The sequence below is a fragment of the Canis aureus genome, chromosome 24 (assembly GCF_053574225.1).
Source record: "Canis aureus isolate CA01 chromosome 24, VMU_Caureus_v.1.0, whole genome shotgun sequence".
NCBI lineage: Eukaryota > Metazoa > Chordata > Mammalia > Carnivora > Canidae > Canis > Canis aureus.
The window spans coordinates 51737222-51756001 of record NC_135634.1 but is presented as its reverse complement, the minus strand read 5'-3'; the positions used below and the strand labels follow the sequence as shown (position 1 = coordinate 51756001).

Below are 18780 nucleotides of genomic sequence, written 5' to 3'. Positions count from 1 at the left end.
TGCGGCTCCATCACCGGCTGCTTCGGTGTTTCCTCCTGTGGTCAGGGCGGTGGCCGAGGTGGCCCCCCGTTCCCCTCGGAACCGCCGTCCACGAACCAGGGAGCCCCTCGCTGGCCAAGAGCCGCGCGTGGGGGACCGAGCGTGTGGCGCAGAAGCTGGCACCCCCCCGGGGCCCCCCCACAGGTACTCACCCCTGGTGACATGCCGCCCGTGCGGATACAAACCTAAGGTCTCCTGGGCCCTGAGCTCCGCTGCAGTATTTGTCCGGCGTCACGCAGGACATTCGGGGCTTTTCGGGCTCGGGGTTATGCCCTTGGGCCCCACGCACCTCAGCCAAAACCCGACAGCTGCTGGCGCTCTCTCAGGTGGAAACGTGCTGGCCCGGCCTCCCAGAGTCACGCTGCGCGGCGCTCACCGGCCTCCGCCTCCCCGGGCGCGTCCCCTGCTGCCCACGGGCCTGGGTCAGCTCCCCGGCCCCACGGAGCGCCCCCGTCCGCCTGTCCCCATAAAGGGGCAGCTCCCGGGGTCCCGCGGCCGCCTGCCCCGGCGTCGTTCTGGGCTGTTCTCAAATAAATCCACGTCTTGCCGGTGGCACAGAGGGTGGAACCCAGGGCAGGTGGTCCCGGATGGGCGGGCTGTGACCGGGCGGACGGCGGGGACCAGGGCTTCAGCCTTGCTTCTGCCTGGGAGGGGCGGGGCGGGCACCTCGCTGTCCAGGGGCACCGTGCTGGGAGGGCTTGCGGCCCCCGAGGGGACCCCCACATTGTGATGCCCCCTGGGCGCCCGCCGAGTTCTCGGGGATCCACAGAAGCCATACACGGCCTCGGGGTGCCCCCTCCCCAGTTCCTACGAGGGCATCCGAGCCCCAGATGTGACGCCCTGAGGAGGTGCGGAGGTCACAGGGCGGGGCCCCTGGAGCGGCCGGGCCATCAGGGCGAGGGCGGTGGACAAGGAGGCTGTCCCCCCGTGCCCCCCGAAGCTCAGCCTCGCCAGACCCCGGCCCTGATGCCCCCGAGGCCTCCCTTCCAGCCTCGAACAAGCCGAGCTGTCCTGTGACCGCAGCGCGAGTCGCCTGGGGCAGGCCTGGAGCCGGGGTCACCCAGGAGGGCCTGGGGACCGCAGAAGCCCCCGCGCACCCCGCGTCCCTCCATCGGTGACCTACAACCTCCATCCAGGCGGGCGGGCTGGGTGCGGGAGGCAAGGGGGGCAAGGGGTCTCCCCAACCTGGGAAGGCAGTGCCTGGCTTTCACCCCCAAGTCAGCGCCAAGGGCCACCCGCCCCCCGTCCCTCCCGCCCCCCCCCCCCGCGCCCCACCCACCCGCTCTTTTTCAAGATCCAGAACAGTCTTTGGGGAGAGAAAGGTGTTGCTCCCGCTGACCCCGCAATGCGCGACCTTTGAGGTGGGCGTGTTAGGCCGCGACCCCCCCACCTGCCACGTGGAAGGGGGGAGGGCCCCATCCTCCCTCCATCACCTGAGGCTGTCAGAGCACCCACTTCTGCTTCCTCCAGCCCAGCAGGGGAGCCCAGGGCGTGCATGAGGCCCCCAGGGCTGGCTCCTGCTTCTCAGTGGGGGTGTCTGCGGGGACCCCGTGACCCCACGCCCAGCCAGGCCCTCGGGCCCAGCCGGGTGGACGTGTCCCGAGGCCCACGGCGTCATGGGGGAGCCCACAGAGGGGCCCGGCGGGGGGGACGCGGGCCGTGGCGAGGCTGCCAGGGGGGCTGGGAGGTGTGAAGTCTGGGGCGGAGCACGGGGCCCCGAGAAGCACCCGCAGGCGAGCGCTGGAGCTGCTCAGCACTTGGGGAGTGCACCGAGCACGGCTTTCACCTTCACGAGTGGCAGCTGTGCCCCCAGGAAGGTGTCTCGGCTGGAGCCTGGCGCCCCGAGCCCTGGGACCTGCGTGGGCTCCGTCCACGGGGGGTCACGGGCCTGAAGGGAGCGTTGGAGCTTCAGCACGTCTTGCTCTCTAACCCTTAGAGGCGACGGGGAAACCTGTTGTCTAACAGTGTCCCCAGCCCCCGCCTTGGGGTGCTCCCTGGTGCTCCTCCCTCCCTGAGCCCCTGCAGGGGCGGAGGACGGAGGGCGGGAGGTCAGCTGGCACAGTCCGGGTCGGGGGCATCCTGGAGCTTGGGGGCAGGCGCAGGGCTGCGGAGGGGGCACATCCCGGGAAGGAGGCCGCGCCAGGGGAGCGGCGGAGCTGTGCGGAGAGGGGTCTGGTGACGATCTGCATCCTGCATCCTCCTCGCTGAGCCCCAGCCCGCAGCCCCAGGGCTCCCAAGTCCAAAGTCAGGGTGTGCGCAGCGAGGCCGCGGGGGAGGGAGGAGCCGCCGGGTCCAGGGCGCCCTGGGCTTTACCCCGCGGGCCGCGTGGGGCTCCTCCTGCCGTGGGCTCCTCAGCGGCCCCACCGGGAACACCCAAGGCAGGGGGACTAGGACAGGCGGCGGGGCCAGGCCCCCAGAAGGGCAGGCCTGTGAGGAGGGGCTGGGTTCAGGTGTGGGGTGCACAGGACGAGGGCGGGGGCCCTGGACGGGGTGAGCGACACGGGGAGTCGTGGGGAGCTCGGGGAGAGGCTGGGCCGCTGGGCCCGGGAGGGAGGGAGGCGGCCACCAGGCAGGGCCTTCCAGCTTCCCCCAGGGCAGCACGAGGGCAGGGCGCCCCCTCGACAGAGCTGGGCCGCTTCCTCTGCACCCCCCGCCCTCCAACCCTGGTGCAGCCCTGCGGCCCTACACGGGTTGTGGGGTGACCCTTCCTCCCTCGGCAGGAGGAGAGCAGGCTGTGGGCCTTCAGCGCGGCTCCTCCAGGAGCTCAAATAGCGCCCAGACCTCCAGATGGCGGAGGGGGGGTCATGGAGAGCCCCGGGGGAGAGCCCTGAGAGCCCTCCGACCGTGAGCGTGGGCAGCAGGTGCACACGCGCACACACACGCAGCCCCACGGGCCAGGCCCAGCCCCGGGGGACACACAGCTTTATTCCAGGCACAGCGGAGGGCTGGCCGCGGGCCTCACGGCGTGCGGGTGCACAGCCCAGTGACCCGGGGTCACCGACTCACTCACAGCTCAGTGCCCCCGGACCCTGGTCCCGACCCTCCTGCATCCCGGGGGACGGGGTCACACGGTCATCTCCGCCCGCCCCCGGAGCGTGCCCAGCAGGCGGGGAGCCTGGGACCTGGTCCACGTGCCCGAGGCCTGTCTCCTAGGCGAGGGTGACGCTGAGAGAGTCCTGGGTCCTGTGGGCCTTGGCAACGGGCACCGAGGCCAACAAAGTAGCCTCCTGGAACTCCTTGGCCACGAAGTAGTAGCCGATGGCGTCCAGACAGCAGTTGGCATCCGAGAGCTTGCCCGTGACATACAGGGCGTAGCAGAGGGCGGGCGTGGGCCGGCCGGCGGCCGCGTAGACGGTCAGCACCACGTGGAAGGGCAGGAAGCAGAGCACGAACACGGCCAGGTTCGCCCAGACCATGCGGGTGGCCCTCCGGGTGGCTTGCGCCTGGTGCGGCCCGGAGGCAGGGCGCTCGGCCAGCGCGGCGACCACCTGCAGTGAGCAGAAGCCCAGCACGGCCAGCGGCGGGTAGAAGCCCAGCAGCGAGAAGAGCGTGGTGCCGGCGCTCTGCCGGGCGGGGTTCCGGAAGCAGAAGCCGCCCTCCTGCACCCCCAGGGCCCAGCGAAGCACCAGCGAGCTGCCCACCAGCACCCAGAGCGCCGCGCACACGGCCGCGGCCTGGCGCGGGGAGCGGAGCCCTCGGGCGCACAGCGGGTGCCGCACGGCCACGTAGCGGTCCACGGCGATGGCGGTGATGAGGCCGATGCTCAGGTACCTGTTGGCCAGGTAGATGCCCTGGGACAGCTGGCAGGACACCGTGTCCGTGGTGTCCTTGAGGGAGTGCAGGAAGAAGGGCAGGGCGCACAGCAGGCACAGGTCGGCCGCCGCCAGGTTGACCATGTAGACGCGGGTCTCCGTCCAGGGCCGCATCCGGCAGCAGAGCACCCAGAGCGCCAGGCCGTTGAGCAGCAGCCCCAGCACCAGCAGCGCGCCCGTGTACGTCCTGTCCACGTACTCCACCCAGGTCGGGTGCGGGCGGGCGCAGGTGCCGTTAGCGCTCATGGCCTTGGTGGCTGCGGACGAGAAGCGGGCGTGAGGGGGGCTGCGGGGCGGGGGGAGCAGGGGGGTGGGGTGGGGGGCGCCGAGGCCACACAGCAGCCAGCCCCCGGGGGAAGCAGAGCCCCTTCCCCAGAACTCAGGGCTCCTCCTCCCTCCCTCCCTCCCTCCCCATCCCTTCCGGAGGGCACAGTGGCCAGGATGCCCCGGGCGTCACCCTCCCTCCGGGTGCCCGCACCCCAGCCCTGCGCCGGGGGTCCCACCCGGCAGGGCCCCTTGGACCCTCCGTGGTCGGAGCCTTGCGGGCAGCCCCGCCCCTTCAGGCCCAGGTCTGAGGCTCCGAGCAGGCCCCGCGTGGCACCGGGCGTCCCCTGCCCCCACTGCCATCCAGGCCACCCGAGGCCTGAGCCTCCACCCCTGAGAGGCCCCCTCACTCCCCTGCACACGCTGCACAAGGGCTGCGACCAGCCCACCGGGGTCAGGGGGACCGGGGCGGGGCTGTGCCACCCAGGGTGTGGCCTGAGGTCTAGGGATTGGGCTCTGGGGTCCCCCCAGCTGGCCAAGCCTCGGGCTCCCCAGCATAAGGGGGCGTCGGTGTCATACACACGGGATCACGAGCACCTGCACGGCGGCCAGTGTGCCCAGCGTCTGGGGCGGCGGGGACTTGCCCACCAGGCCCCACCCTGGTTCCTCTGCCTGGGGGGGCCAGGGTGGGAGTGGCCTCCTCCCTGCCAGGCCCTGGGGCTCCCGCCCACCTTGGGAGCCGCTTGGAGGGGGGGTTGCGGGCGAGGCCTCCTCCCTGCCTCCTCCCCACACAGGAAAGGAAGAAGCATCTGGAAGCATCAGGTTCATGGGCGCGGGGGGCCCACTTCCTGGGCCAGTCCCCAGGGCTCTCCGGGCCGCAGTCCATTAGCGCAGCAGAGCAGGTTTCAGCCGGAAACAGCAATATTCCGCCCAATTATCCCATTTCAGCTCTTGGGAACCGAACGTGACCTCCCGCCGCCCGCCGCTCCAGGCCACTGAGGACGCCCCCTCCTGTTTTTTTTTTTTTTCTGTTTTTTTTTTTAAGGATTCTGCTTCTCTATCTGTTGTGCGACACCCAGGTTCCGGGGCTCCACAGACCCCCCAGAGCCCAGGGGGACCGACCCAAAGACCCTCCTGCCGTGCCTGCCCCCCCGCAGCCCCCCAGGGGCACGGCGGCCCTGCCGGGTGGGCGAGCTGCCCCCGGACGCTCGGGCCCTGCTGGGGATGTCCCGCGATCGCGCAGTCGCCGTGCCGGGCGCGGGGGGTCCTTCGGCCGCGGGCCCTGCTGCCCTCCCGAGCTGGGTCGGGGACGGGCCCCCGCACGAGGACCCGTGTCCAGGGCAGGTGCCCCTGCTGGGCTCCGGCTCAGACATGCGGGTCCCTCACCTCCCCCGGGCTGGGCGCCACGGCCCCACGGTGGGGGCCCGGAGTTTCCTGCTGGGGGGTTGGGGGGGCCGGCACCCCGAGCTTCCATTTCCTTCCTGATGGTGAGATCCGTCTGCTCCCCACCGAGTGGCAAGGCACCCTCTTCCCGCCCTAGACCGAGTCCCTGGACAGTGACCCCAAAGGAGCCTGCGGTGGCATCTGGGAGGCTGGCACACGCCTCAGCCCCCCCGCCACCCCCTCCCCAGGGCCCGGAGCGCAGTGGGGTGTGCCCGGATGTCTGGGCGCTGCAGGGGCCCTGGGGCCGGGCACCCGCCCTGAAGTACCCAGGTGGCAGGAGGATGGCCACGGGACACGCAAGCGTCACGTGACACACGGGCCTGTAGCTGTTTTCTACTTTCTCCAAACCTGGTCACAGCTCCCAGGGGGAGGCGGGAGTCCTGACCCCGGGGTACCCCGAGTTACCCTGCATTCGTTGCCCATGCGGATGCCCCCCCTCATCAGGAGGCTCCCCTGAGGTTCCAAACCCGCTCACACTCACGCCCTCTGAGCCCCCCTCACCCCACCCCCTGAGCCCCCTGACCCTCACCCCCTCCGAGCCCCCCCCAGCACCCCCACCCCCGGCTCCAGGGTTGGTACCGACCAATGGTAGCCCCGGTTCTGCAGCTGAGCTCTCGCCCAGGGCAGCGCTGCTGTCTGGGGTGGGAACGTGGGGCGCCCTGCACGACTGCACCCCTGAGGCAGCAGGCCGGCTGACAAGAGCAGAGGGGGTGCTGGGGCTGCCGCCGGGGCAGCTCAGGGCTGCCTGGGGGAGCTTCTGAGAAAGGAAGTGGGGGCCAGCACGGCCTTCCTGCCCACAGAGCTGGCACGCTCGGTGAGACGGAGTCTTCTAGAAACAGCCCAGGGCAGCAAGGCCACAGCCCCAGACAGAGAGGGGCCTCCCCTCGGCTGGGCCCCCAGCAGCCATGAGGTGGTGTCCCCTGTGTCCGGGGCCAGCATCCGGCGGGAAGGCCACAGGCGCCGCTGACCGGTGACCGCGGGGCAGAGGCCGCAGAGGCCAGCCTCGCAGGGCCATGCAGGTGACTTCCGCCGCGCGCCGCCTCCCTCCCTGCCACAGGCTGCCCCTCCTCCTCGGAAGGGACCCCCCCCCCCGCCCCGGCTCCTCCAGGCCGCTGGCCCTGCTCCGGCTTAGCGCCCGCACCATGAGGACAGGGACCCCAAGTCCCGCGTGCACCCCGCAGGGCCCCCCAGCTTCTCTCCCTGCTCGAGCACACCCACCCCCTGCCGTTCACCGAGGCCCAGAGCAGGGTGGCCGGGTGGCGCCCAGAGGCCCGGTGGGGGGGGTCTGGAGGCCACCCCCCAGCGCCCCGTGCCCCCGCCCCCGCTGCCAGCAGCCCACGGTCTGGCTTTCTGGACGGATCTACCAGGCGTTGGGGCGGCTCTCGTGCCCTTGGTTCCTGCTCGGGGCTGGGACCCCTGCTCTCAGCCGCAGGGGGCTGGCGCAGAGCGGGGCCACGGACCAAGCTGGTTCCTGGCTCCTGGGGCTCCCCACGGCGGGGCGGTGTCGGCCGGGGCGCCCCCGGATCCCAGAGCGGCCGCTCTCCCCCGCCTGCACACCACCCGCCCGCACCGCCCCGGCTCCCGCCTGCTTCGCACCTGCAGAGCCCACGTGGCAGCCCGTGTGCGGAGGCCGCTCCGGCGCTGCTCCGGGTCCCGCCCTGCAGGCCCATGGGACACTCGCGGCATCCGTGGGGCTGCGCCTTCTAGGGAAGTGAGCGGGGGAGGCTGAGTCACCCGCAGGCCGGACCTGGATGGGGCCCAGGGGCGGGCCCAGGAAGCGCTGCAGACTCCGGGGGCCTCCCTGCCACCCCCCCGCGGGACCAGCCCCCCCCCGGCCCCGCCCAAGGAGGAAGCCGAGTGCCCAGGAGGAGGGCGGGGGCCCTGGGGACGCGGGTCGGCACCCACCCACCACGGGCGACCCCGGCGGAGACCCGTCCGCTCTGAGCCCCCTCTACTCCCCGGCCTGCCTCCTCTCTGCAGCCGCCCGGGCCCCACGCCCCTCGCGGACGCTGCCAGCCCCCGAGGTGTCTCCTCAGAGGCGGGTCTCAGCTGCTCCCACGCGCCCCCAGGCCCCGCCAGCTGGGCCTGCCCCCCCAGCCCTGACCCCAGGCCCCCCGGCCCCCCCCAGGCCTGCTACCCCTCCCTGTCCCCTAGGCCCCCCAGCCCTATCCCCAGGCCCCCTCAGGCCCCCTCCAGCTCTGCCCCCCCAGGTTCCCCCAGCTCTGCTACCCCTCCCCACCCCCCAGAACCCCCCAGCCCCGCCCCCAGGCCCCCCCAGCCCAGCCCCAGGACCCCGTGGACGGGACCAGCGAGGCCCCGGAACCCGGAACCCGTGGGTTGCAAGTCAGGGCCGCCTGCACCCTTGAGAAGGGAGGACCCGAGCCACCGCCACTGCCGCTGGGACACTTTCTGTTCCCCTTCCCAGAAATGGGGTGGGTGCAGGAGATTCCTCCCCTCAGGCGGAAGGGCTGGCCAAGAGCCAGGTGAGGGTGCCACTGCGGGGGCGGGGCTCCCACCGGCATCACCCCGCGCCCCCCCTGCCCGCTGCTGCCACACCAGCTGCCGCTCGCTCTCGCCCCATAGCCGCTCGGTGGCCCAGGAGAATGAGGCCCCCCACGTGGAAAGGCTCTGGAGCCCCGCTCCAAACCTGAGCCCCGCGGCCCGACCCTAGTTGCCCCAGCACTGCCCCGTCAGGAGGGCTGCTTCCGTCCCGCTGTCCCCGGGCCCTGGGGGCTCCCTCGGCGTTCAGCCCCAGCCTCCACTCCCCAGAGCGAGGGGACGGTGACACCTTCCTGGCCACACTGCCCCTTGGCCCTCTCCCGTCTGGCATCGACCCCGTATCCCGGGAAATGGTTGGGGTGCAGGGAAGGCCAAGGATGAGCCTCCCCCAGCCCAAGCCCTCGGCCCGGCCCGTGGGGGGCAGCCCCTATGTGGCGCTGGACGATGCTGCCTGTTTCCAGAAGCTGGCTCAGAAACTGGTCTAGCGTGGCAGGAAGAGGCCGCGGTCCCCTGGTCAGACGGCCGGCGCCCTGACATGCTGACACACCCTGGCCGGGGACCTCTCGTGCCATCTGCCGCCAGCCAGCCCATGCGAGGCCCGACGGGCAGAGGCCCCGTGTCGGGGACAAGCCCTCGGAGCCCTGCAGCCCTGCAGCCCCGGCCCGGCCCCCAGCACCCCCGGTATATCCTTCCCTGGCCCCGAGGAGGCTCTGCTGGGCTGCCCGGGACCCCGCAGCACCGAGGGGCTGCTCAGGCCAGGTGCTCAGGGAACACGTCCACGGTCCCTCCCGACCTGGCCCGAGCAAGGTGAGAAGGGAGCTTTGCCAGAGAGAGAAGCCCCCAGAGGACCAGTGATGCTGGGCCACTAGGGGACGTGAGGGCATCCTCAGGGGGTCCTTCGGGGTCCTTCGGGGTCCTGAGGTCTTGCTGACCTCGGTCGGGCTGCTGCCACTTGTGGCTCCCTAGGTCACATCACAGGGGTGGGCATCGTGGGAACAGGGAGCCCAAGGGTAGGTGGGGGGCTGCTGTCGGGTCCCCCCAGCCACACCCCTCCGCTGCGCAGCCACACGCGGGCTCCGCACCAGGCGCCCGGGCACCGTCCTGCCCTGCCCGTCGTCAGGCCTGCGCCGTCCCCTCCAGCAGCAGCGCCCGGCCTGCCACAGCCTCTGCCCTGGACGCTCAGGGCGGCTGTCCGCGTCCTCCTCCCACTCCTCTGCTTGTGCTCGGCCGGGCCTTTGGCTCCGGCTGGAAGATGCCTGGGGCATCTGGACCCGGGGGAGGAAGGCGTCCCCACCTGCGGGCTGCCCCGCCCCAGCACCCACGCTCACCTGGCGGGGTGGGCCGCAGACCGCCAGGCCCCCCGCTGCCCCAGGAGGGGTCACTCACCCTGTCCCTGGGCTGGCTCCTCGAGGGGCTGCCGTCCAGCCTCCCCTGCGGCCCGGGCCCTCTGGGACACGCTGGGCAGGGGCGGTGGGGGCGCTGGGCCACTGCTCCGGCCACCACGGGTCACAGGTTCCTCCCAGGCACTTCCCACTCCTGCCGACCGCGCACTTGCTCCTTTGCCCACCAGGCGTCCTTCCCCTTTCTCCGCCTGAGGCTCGCTCCGGGCGGCTGGCCCCTCGCCAGGTCCCACGCTTGGTCTCACGCCTCGGATGCTGCCAGCGGGCGCCACCCAGCCTGGGTCCCTGGGCTCGCGGGGCAGGGAGGGCGGGCCTGGGCCAGCGTGGGGACCCGGCCCCTCCCCCTCCGGGGGCCGCTGCCCCACCTGCCGCCGGTGTCCCGGGGCTGAGGGCTGAGAATGTGCGGCGGAGAGCAGCAGCTCACCCGGTCTGCAAGTCACGGGGGAATGTCCGGCAGCCCTCGTTCGTGGAGCAGGACACGAACAACAAGGGGTAGAGACAGGAAAGGAGCCGCGAGAGGCAGAGAGGCTGGAGGTCCGAGAGGATGCTGGGCGCCCAGGAAGGGAGAACCGCAGATTACAAGTGCACCGCAACACGGTTTGTCCCTGTCGGACGAGCTGCCTCCCCGCGTTTGACGGCCCCCCCGCCCCCCCCCCCGTGGGGAAACGCCTGGACGTCATCCGTGGGTGTTCAGCAAGGTACGAGCCCCAGTGGCGGGGCCCTGCCGTCCTGCAACGTCAGAGATGCCTCGCCCCCTGCCCCGGACTCCTGCTTCCGGGAGCCTGTGCCGGACAGACCAGCGAGCGGAGCCTGGAGAGGCCGTCCCTCGTCCCCGTCCCTCGTCCCCGTCCCTCGTCCCTGTCCCTCGTCCCTCGCGGCGCGGGGCCAGCACAGCCCGGAACCCGCTCAGGGGGCGCCCGAGGGCCCTGCGTGCGAGATGCCTGCCGTCCACACCGCAGGGCACCAGGAAGTCGCACAAAGGAAGGCGGGATAAGCCCTGACGCTCAGGCTTTGCTCGGGCAGATGGTCACCCGACAGGGAGCGCGGGTGCCTCCAGGCTGCACGGCTCCCAGCAGCTGTTCTTCGCAAATGGAAGGAAGAGCGTTAAAGTGGCCTTAAGGTAAAGGATTAGCCACAGGGAGCAGGTGGGGGGCCTGCGGAGACTGGACTAGAGGTCGGACTTCTACATACAGGGATGAACCTTGCTTTGCAGATCGGGCTTTAGAGCCACATGAACACGTGGCTCGGGGGTGGCAGAGCGCTGTCCTGCGCGTGTGTTTGTTTTCTCAACCTTTATCTTTCATTCACGCTGACATTTTGATGATGATGTGATGTCTGGCACTTGCCCCGAGATATTCCAAGCTGGTAGAGGGAGCGCAGGGGAATCGGTGCCGGTCATCGTGGGCACGTGGGGGTCATCCCCGTCCTATTTCTGTTTGAAAATGCCCCAAATAAAAAGGGTTTAAAAAGGGATGGCCACACGCCCCATAAAAAGTAAGGAAAGGCCATCTGGGGCTTTTCTTTCAAGCCCACGGTAGTGGAGGAGCAGGGCGTCCTCGGGTCCTGGGGCAGGAGAAATCCCTGAGAGACGGGCGGGCGGCGGGGAAGCCCAGCAGGGGCCCCCAGGAGAGGCTCCCGATGGAGGGTGGCCCCGACACGCACACGTTCACGCACGATGCCGCGGACCTGCATTAAGGACGGCCCTTTCAGAACGGGGCTGGCATCGGGCAGGGACCCCACGGCCGTAGGCAGACCCCACGGGTGGGGAGAAGGGTCCCGGCCCACAGCCCGGCAGCGAGAGGCGGCCCAGCCGTGGGTCGCGTTGGCGGTTTCCTTCTAGACGCGGACGTTCTTTTTTTTTTTTTTTTTTTTTAATTTATGATAGTCACACAGAGAGAGAGAGAGAGAGGCAGAGACACAGGCAGAGGGAGAAGCAGGCTCCATGCACTGGGAGCCCGACGTGGGACTCGATCCCGGGTCTCCAGGATCGCGCCCTGGGCCAAAGGCAGGCGCTAAACCACTGCGCCACCCAGGGATCCCCTAGACGCGGACGTTCTTGTGGTTTGCACCACAGCTGGTCTGCGGCCCACGGCGCCCACGTTGTAGCCCTGCGTGTGGAGGGGGCGCCCGAGGGAAGACGCCCGGCCCGTGGGGTGCCCATCGGCGCCCCTACCCCTGCACCCCCGCCTGTGTGCCGGCCCGGAATCCTTTCAGCTTCCACAAGGTGTAAGACGCAGGACCGTGCATGCACTGGGCGTTCTCCTCCCTGTTTCCCGTCCTAACCTGGGCCCAACTAAAATTCTTCTAGAAGCTCCGAAGTTCATCTTGCATTTCCCCCCACGTGCTCCGCGGCCCTGCCCTCCTCTCCGAGCTCTGCAGCCTGTCTCTCCGCCACCCACACAGCCCGTGCCCCCCAGCCCCCCAGCCGTCCTGCGGGGGCGCCCCACTGCACCCCAACCCCGGCAGCCGGGCCGCACCGCACCCCCGCCAGGCCCGGCCTCCTCTGGGGGTCAGGGCTGCACCTCACGGGGTCGCACTACAGGGTCGTGGAGACCCCCACGGCCTGGCAGCCAGAGGCACGGCCCGAGTGGGGGACGCCCCTCCCCCGTGGTCCCCGCCGTGTGCGGAGCCTGCTGGAGTCCGCGAAGGCTCAGGCCTCAGATCCTCCTGAAGGAGGGGTCTTCGCGGAGTCCAGTTCCTCAAGCCCCCCTAGTGCTCAGCCACTGAGGGCTGGGTCCCCCCACGGTCAGACCACAGACCCCAGCAGGCACCTAACGGGCAGCATTTTACTGGACCCCCAGCGGCATTCGGGACAGTTCTTCATTTTTAAGTGTTTTAATAAAATATTAGATCAAAATGTACAGCCATGGACACATCCACAAGTAAGGAGTGGGGCTCCCAGTGGCCCCCGCATCCGCCCAAGTTCTGAAACCCTCTCACAGCGACCTCCCGGTGCTGGCACCCAGCCACGGGCTTTTTGGGCTCCAAGGGGCACACTTGCCCCATCCTCCATGGCCCCTCCCTCCACACCTGTTTCCTCCACTTGGGTCCCTAAATTGGGGTTTGTGGGACTTGGCTCTAGACCCTTTTCTTGCCCCAACACACACTCTCCATAAGCAGGTCCACCCACTCCTGCCTGTTCAACAATCGCCGTTACGCCCACGACCCCACCTGCCAGCTCCAGCCAGGCCTCCGGACCACGCGTGGCGCTGCCTCGGGGCATCCTCTCTTGGCGCCCTCCAAGAGCCCCAAGTGCCGCGCGTCCAAAGCTGACAACATCCCCCTTCGGCCAACACCCCGGTCTAACTCTACTCTTCCTCTGGAGTTCCCCATGTCAGGCAATCATCCTCCTTGCTCCCCGACCGGATACCTGGCTGCCGCTCCTGACGCTCAGTCTCTCCTCCCCTTCTTTCCCCCTCCCCCTTTCCAATCAGGCATCAGTAAGTTAGATACAAATATTGTAAACCCAATAGCAACCACTGGAAAAATGAAAGAGTCACAAAAAATAAGCCAATAGAAGAGACAAATGGAATACAGAACAAGACATGCAGTCCAAAAGAGGGAGAAAAGGGTACAAAGAATAGAGGAGATAAATAGAAGACAAATGCGAGATGGTAGGTTTAACCCAACCATACCCACACTTACATTAAATTGGTCTAATGCTCCTACTAAAAGGCAAAAATTTTTCAAACTGGTTCAAAAAAGCAAAAAGCAACGATCTATTGTCAAATGACACATACTTTAAATATAAAGGTAGGTTAAAAAAAGTAAACAAAATGAAAACATGGAAAAATAAAATGCAAACACTAATCTCAAGGAAGCTGGAATGAGTGCATTAATATCAAACTTTTTTTTTTAAGATTTTACTTATTTATTCATGAGAGAGAGGCAGAGACACAGGCAGAGGGAGAAGCAGGCTCCCTGCAGGAGGCCTGATGTGGGACTCGATCCCTGGACCCGGGGTCACGCCCTGAGCCGAAGGCAGATGCTCAACCGCTGAGCTCCCCGGGTGTCCCCGGGTGTTAACTTCGATATAGGGAATATAAAGGAACATTTCATAACAATAAAAGGATCAAATTGTCAAGAGTGTCTAACAGTTCTAAATGTGTATTACCTCATAACAGAGATTCAAAATATGTGAAGTAAGTTCATAGAACTAGCAGGATAGGGAAACCCACAGCAACGATGGAAAAAAAAAACAACAAAAAACAACGATGGGTTATTTTGACCATCTCTCAGTAACTACGAGAAAACCGATAAGGATAAAACTGACTTGAACATCAATCAACTTATCCAAGCTGATGCTTAGAGACCAGTTGCCCAACAACAGCAGAATACATATTTTTTTCAAGTACATGTGCAAACATTCTCCAAAATAGGCCATATGCTAGGCCACAAAATATGTCTCAAGACAATTAAAGGAATTAAATCATACGGAATATGTTTTCTAAATACAACACAATTAAATTAGAAATAACAAAAATATATCTAAAGAGTGCCCAAATATTTGGAACTTAAACAACATAATTATAATTAACTCAAGGGTCAAATACATAATCAAAGGGAAACTAGCAAATATTTTGAATTAAATGATAATGAGAGCACAACGTATCATTATTTGTGAGATTAAAGCTAATGGAATGTTTCATGGAAATTTTGTAGCTTTGAGTGTTTATATTGGACAGAAAAAAGGCCTAAAATCATTGATCTAAGATTCCACTTGGGGAACCTAGGAGAAAAACAACAACAAATTAAACCCAAGTAGGTAGAAGGAAGAAAATAAGGAAAAGTGGAAATTTAATATAATGCAAAAATAACATAGATAAAACCAATAAAATGAAAGTTCTTTTTTAAAAAAGATTTTATTTATTTATTCATGAGACACAGAGCGAGAGAGAGAGAGAGAGAGAGAGAGAGAGAGAGAGGCAGAGACACAGGCAGAGGGAGAAGCAGGCTCCATGCAGGGAGCCCGAAGCGGGACTCGATCCCGGGTCTCCAGGATCACGCCCTGGGCTGAAGGCGGCGCTAAACCGCTGGGCCACCCAGGCGTCCCCCAAATTTGTTGAATTCTTAATTTAAAACCTTTCCAGGGATCCCTGGGTGGCGCAGCGGTTTGGCGCCCGCCTTTGGCCCAGGGCGCGATCCTGGAGACCCGGGATCGAATCCCACATCGGGCTCCCGGTGCATGGAGCCTGCTTCTCCCTCTGCCTATGTCTCTGCCTCTCTCTCTCTCTCTTTCACTGTGTGCCTATCATAAATAAATAAAATTAAATAAAAAAAAAACTGTTTAAAACCTTTCCAGAAAGAAAATTTATGACCAGATGGTGTCACTGGTGAATCCTATCAAACATTTAAGAATAAAATAATATCAACCCTAAACACTCAGAAAATATAGAAGGAGAACGCTTCTCAACTCCTTTTCAAAGGCAAGCTTTACCTTCACTCCAAAACTAGACAGAGCTTTACAAGAAAGGAAAAATAAAGGTCAGTATGAACATAGATACAGAAATCCTTAATAGGATATTAACCAACAGAATCGAGCGATCTACAAAACAAATAATACATCACAAACAAGTAGCCCAAGAATGTAAGATTTTTAACATTAAAACGTCAGCCAATAGAACTGACTACCTTAATAAAACAAAGGGAGTCTTTATATAATCCTCTCAATAGATGCCAAAAAAATAAATTCATTGATAAAAATTCAGCATCTGTGTATGATAGAAACTCTCAGCAAACTAGGAATAGAAGGAAGTTGCCTCAGTCTGACAAAGGGCATCTACAGAAAAAGATCATACCTGATGGTGAAAGACTGAATGCTTTCCCGCTGTGATCGGGGACAAGGACAGTGGCTCTCACCACTTTTATTCAAAATGGTACTGGAGGTCCTAACCAGCAGAAATAAGGTGAGAAAAAAAATGCATTCTGATGAGGTAGAAACAGAACTTTCTATTTTCACGTATGACATAATTGTGTATGTAGAAAATCCTAAGGAATTTACCAAAAACCCAAACAAAAACAAAAACCCGATCCCAAAACTAATAAACTAATAAGTAGCAAGGTTATAGAACACAAAATTAATATACAAAAAAATGTGTTTCTATATACTGGCAACAAACTGGAAGAATGAAACAAAATATAGTATCATTTTCCAAGTGTCAACAACCAAAGTAGTTAAGAATAAGTGTAGGGGCCAGGTGGGGGGCTCAGCGGTTGAGCGCCTGCCTTTGGCCCAGGGCGTGATCCTGGAGACCTGGGATCGAGTCCTGCGACGGGCTCCCTGCGTGGAGCCTGCTTCTCCCTCTGCCTGTGTCTCTTGTGAATAAATAAATAAAATCTTAAAAAGAAAAAAAAAAGAATAAGTGCAAAATGTCTATGCTCAAAGCTACAAACTATTGCTGGGAGAAATTAAAGACCTCAAAAAAAAAAAAAAAAAAAAAAAAGGACAGGAATACCACCCACGTTCATGGTTCACGGACTGGAGGGCATCCAGTGGATCTACCTGGTCGATCTGATGATGCGTCAAGCATCACGTTCTGCTCGTCGTGCCCGCCAACTATACCTCGACCCTGACCCCGTCTCTCCACCTCTACCACCTTCCGTCTGGCCGGGACGCCGTCATCTCTCCCTTGATGTCTGCATCCGCCTTCTGCGTGGTCCCCTCCGCAACCGGAGACTGACCAGAGAGAGAGGTCACATATGCACACATCGGACTGCTTAAAGCCGTGCCGGGGCTCCCTACCTCCCGGCCCTAATACCCAAGCTCCTCAATGGACCTCAAGGCCCTCACCGACCTGCCCAGCCTCAGCTCCTGCCACACCTTCTGAGCCTACTCCTCACACTGTAGGCGCGGAGAGCTTCTTTCCATTCCCTGAGTGTGCGCGGCTCCTCTGCCAGCCCCTGCCCTGCGCTGCCGACCCCAGGCTGGTCAAGGACCACCCCCACGTGTCATCTATCCGTCACCATCGGGACTATCCAGGTGACCTGTGTGCAGACAGTCCTCCCTAATGGGTCGTGTGTGCTTCGAGGGCAGGGGTGCCGGGCCTCTTGGCCACATCCATCGCACCCCACGCACACTCCCGGAGGAGCTTCAGAACGAACAGGGGGAGCAGGGCAGAGCGCGATGTGTCGATGCTGATGGGTCTTCACAATGGGGCGTGGTGGATGAGGGATGAGAGCACATCAATGGGATCGCAGACACACAGTCACAGCACCCCAACATCACATTTGTCCAGGCCCTAGGAACCCACTGGGGACCAGCGCTGACCCCTAATAGAACAGCCAGCCCAGCCAAAGCCAGGGCTGTCTCCTTGTCCGTCAGCCTCCCCTCCTGGGTGATTTGTGAGGGGACAGGCAGCTGAGGTCCTGTGGGGGGCAGGGAAGGAGAGCATGGGGTGAGAGGGGTAACTGTGCACAGCGTGGTGACAAAACCTCCGTGCCCGGTGTTCCCAGGACCCTGGAGGAGCAGGCTCCCAGCCCAGACTCGACCACACCGTCTGCCGGGATCAGAGGGTCCCAGCGAGGACCCTGCATCTCAGGTCCCCTGGACCGGGACTGGGCCTCAGAGCTGCAGAGCCGAGTACTCCTGGGGGCTGGGACACCCAGCCTCATCCTCAAAACCAGCAAAGACCATCTCCTTGATGGAGGCACCATGTTCAAGGCCTTGCACTGGGGTCCCCCAAACCCCAAAGTGTCCCCAGGAAAAAAAGTGACTCCTGTATTCATTTCAAAAGGCGGCACATCTAGCTTCAATCTATTAAGTATCAGAGAAGAAAAAAAACAAAAAAAAGGCTAGTCAAACCAAAGATGCAGGCATGGGGCGCTGGGCGAGCAATGATTAGCGGAGAGACAGAGAGGAAGCGGCCTGGAGCATCCAAGAACCCACTTGAGGCCCACTGGGCCCTGCCCCGGCCAGGCCCCCTCCCTACCGCGCTCAGGGCTCCAGGATCTTGATACTCACCCCGGAACCCCTGCCACCCCGAGGCTGACCCAGGCCCGGGGGAGGGGGCAGGCGAAGCTGAGAGCAGACCTGGGCCCAGGGCTGGGCAGGACGCGGCTCCCGAGGGGAGGGCACAGGCCACCTGCCTGAGCAGGAAGTGGTAACGAGAAGGAACCTGAACAGTGGCACAGGGCAAAGTCTGCCGGGAAGGCTGGAAAGGTGCTGCTCCCAGCGGCGCACACCCGAGCCTGCCCACGTGGGTCAGCCGGGGCCGGCCGGCACAGGACGGCGGCCCTCCGCCTACAGTCCCCGCCGGCAGGTGCACAGAGCCGGACGCCCCTGGTGTGGCCACCACTGCTGCGGGGGGCCCTGGAGCCTCCAGTCCGTGCGGGTCAGCAGGGGGGAGGGGGGAGGCTGCCGTGGGCCGGCCCAGAGCCCGTGGGCTCCGTGGTCTGCAGCCCCCACTGGGCCCGGCGGATCCTGCACGGGGCTGGGGGGCACCACGCCACACCTGAGAATAGGGGCGGCGGCTGGGGGCCTCTGAGGTGCGGGGGGCCTGCTGCAGGTGGGAGGCGGCACAGGTCGGTTTCCCGTCGCTCCCCCTCCGCAGGGCGAGCCGGGCTGTGCCAGGACAAGGACTCCAGGGCAGAGCCAGCGCCCGGACACTGAGGCCCAGGGAACACGAGCTGCCTGGAGGTCGCTGCGCCCCGAGGTGGTGCTGCCTGCGGGGGGGTGGGGGGGCAGCCTGCCGTGCCTGAGCATGCCCGGGGCAGCATGTGCTTCAGCTGGGCCCCCTCCTGCCGGGGCCCCGGGGGCCTCAGGGGAAGGAACCTCGCCGCTGGGTAGTGGCGTGGACCAGGGGGCTGCGGCCAGGAGGGTGCAGGCGGGGGCCACGGCCTGCGCCCCGCTGCCCCAGCCCAGTCCTGGAAGCCCCGCTGGTGGCCGGCTGCCTCCCCGTCCCCGAGGCCCTCCCCCATCCTCTACTCCACCCCAGAGCAGTCACAGCCAGGCCACTCCTGCAGCAGCTCCAGCTTGTCCCCGCCCTTTGCCCCGGAGGCCACCCTGGCTTCTGGAGTTCCAGGGGAAGGGGGTGGGGCAGCGAGCCAGTGAGCGAGCAATCAGGGCAGTGGCCTGGTGACCCCGAGATGCGGAGGTGGCGGAGATGAGCGCCTAGTGCGTGCATCCAGCTGGTTGGGGGCCCAGAGGCCTGCAGGGATGCGTCCTCCCACGTTAGGAGCAAAGGACTGCACCTGGACCTCCAGGGGTCTCCCGGGCACCCAGGGGGGCGGGGCGCCAGCGTGGCCAGGGAGGGTCATGACCCGCGCCAGCTGGCCCGCCTGGGCCCTTCCTCCTGCTCCTGCACCGGGGCACGCGCCACCCCAAA

The 18780-nt window shown here is 64.5% G+C and overlaps 1 protein-coding gene across 4 annotated transcripts; it reads right to left on the bottom strand.

Moving 5' to 3' along the window:
- Nucleotides 1-2943: 2943 nt before the first annotated feature.
- On the bottom strand, nucleotides 2944-18078 carry GPR35 (G protein-coupled receptor 35). 4 transcript variants are annotated; one of them, XM_077869514.1, is made up of 3 exons: nucleotides 17418-18018; nucleotides 7155-7261; nucleotides 2944-4108 (listed from the first exon to the last, which is right to left on the bottom strand). In XM_077869514.1, exon 3 carries the CDS (start codon nucleotides 4095-4097, stop codon nucleotides 3189-3191), a length of 909 nt encoding a protein of 302 aa, XP_077725640.1. In that variant the 5' UTR covers nucleotides 4098-4108; nucleotides 7155-7261; nucleotides 17418-18018; the 3' UTR covers nucleotides 2944-3188. The 4 variants fall into 4 exon arrangements, with proteins under 4 accessions (XP_077725640.1, XP_077725639.1, XP_077725638.1 ...); XM_077869513.1 differs by lacking the exon at nucleotides 7155-7261 and having other exon boundaries at nucleotides 17418-18078; XM_077869512.1 differs by lacking the exons at nucleotides 7155-7261; nucleotides 17418-18018 and adding an exon at nucleotides 9444-11348.
- Nucleotides 18079-18780: the final 702 nt, after the last annotated feature.

What these genes read in the sequence shown, in the direction of transcription:
- GPR35 (XM_077869512.1), bottom strand. Translation starts at nt 10,137, where the DNA reads ATGACGTCCAGGCGTTTCCCCACGGGGGGGGGGGCGGGGGGGCCGTCA. An exon ending in GGAGCCAGCCCAGGGACAGG is followed by an intron (nt 4,109 to 9,443) that starts GTGAGTGACCCC and finishes TCTCGTCCGCAG; the next exon opens with CCACCAAGGCCATGAGCGCT.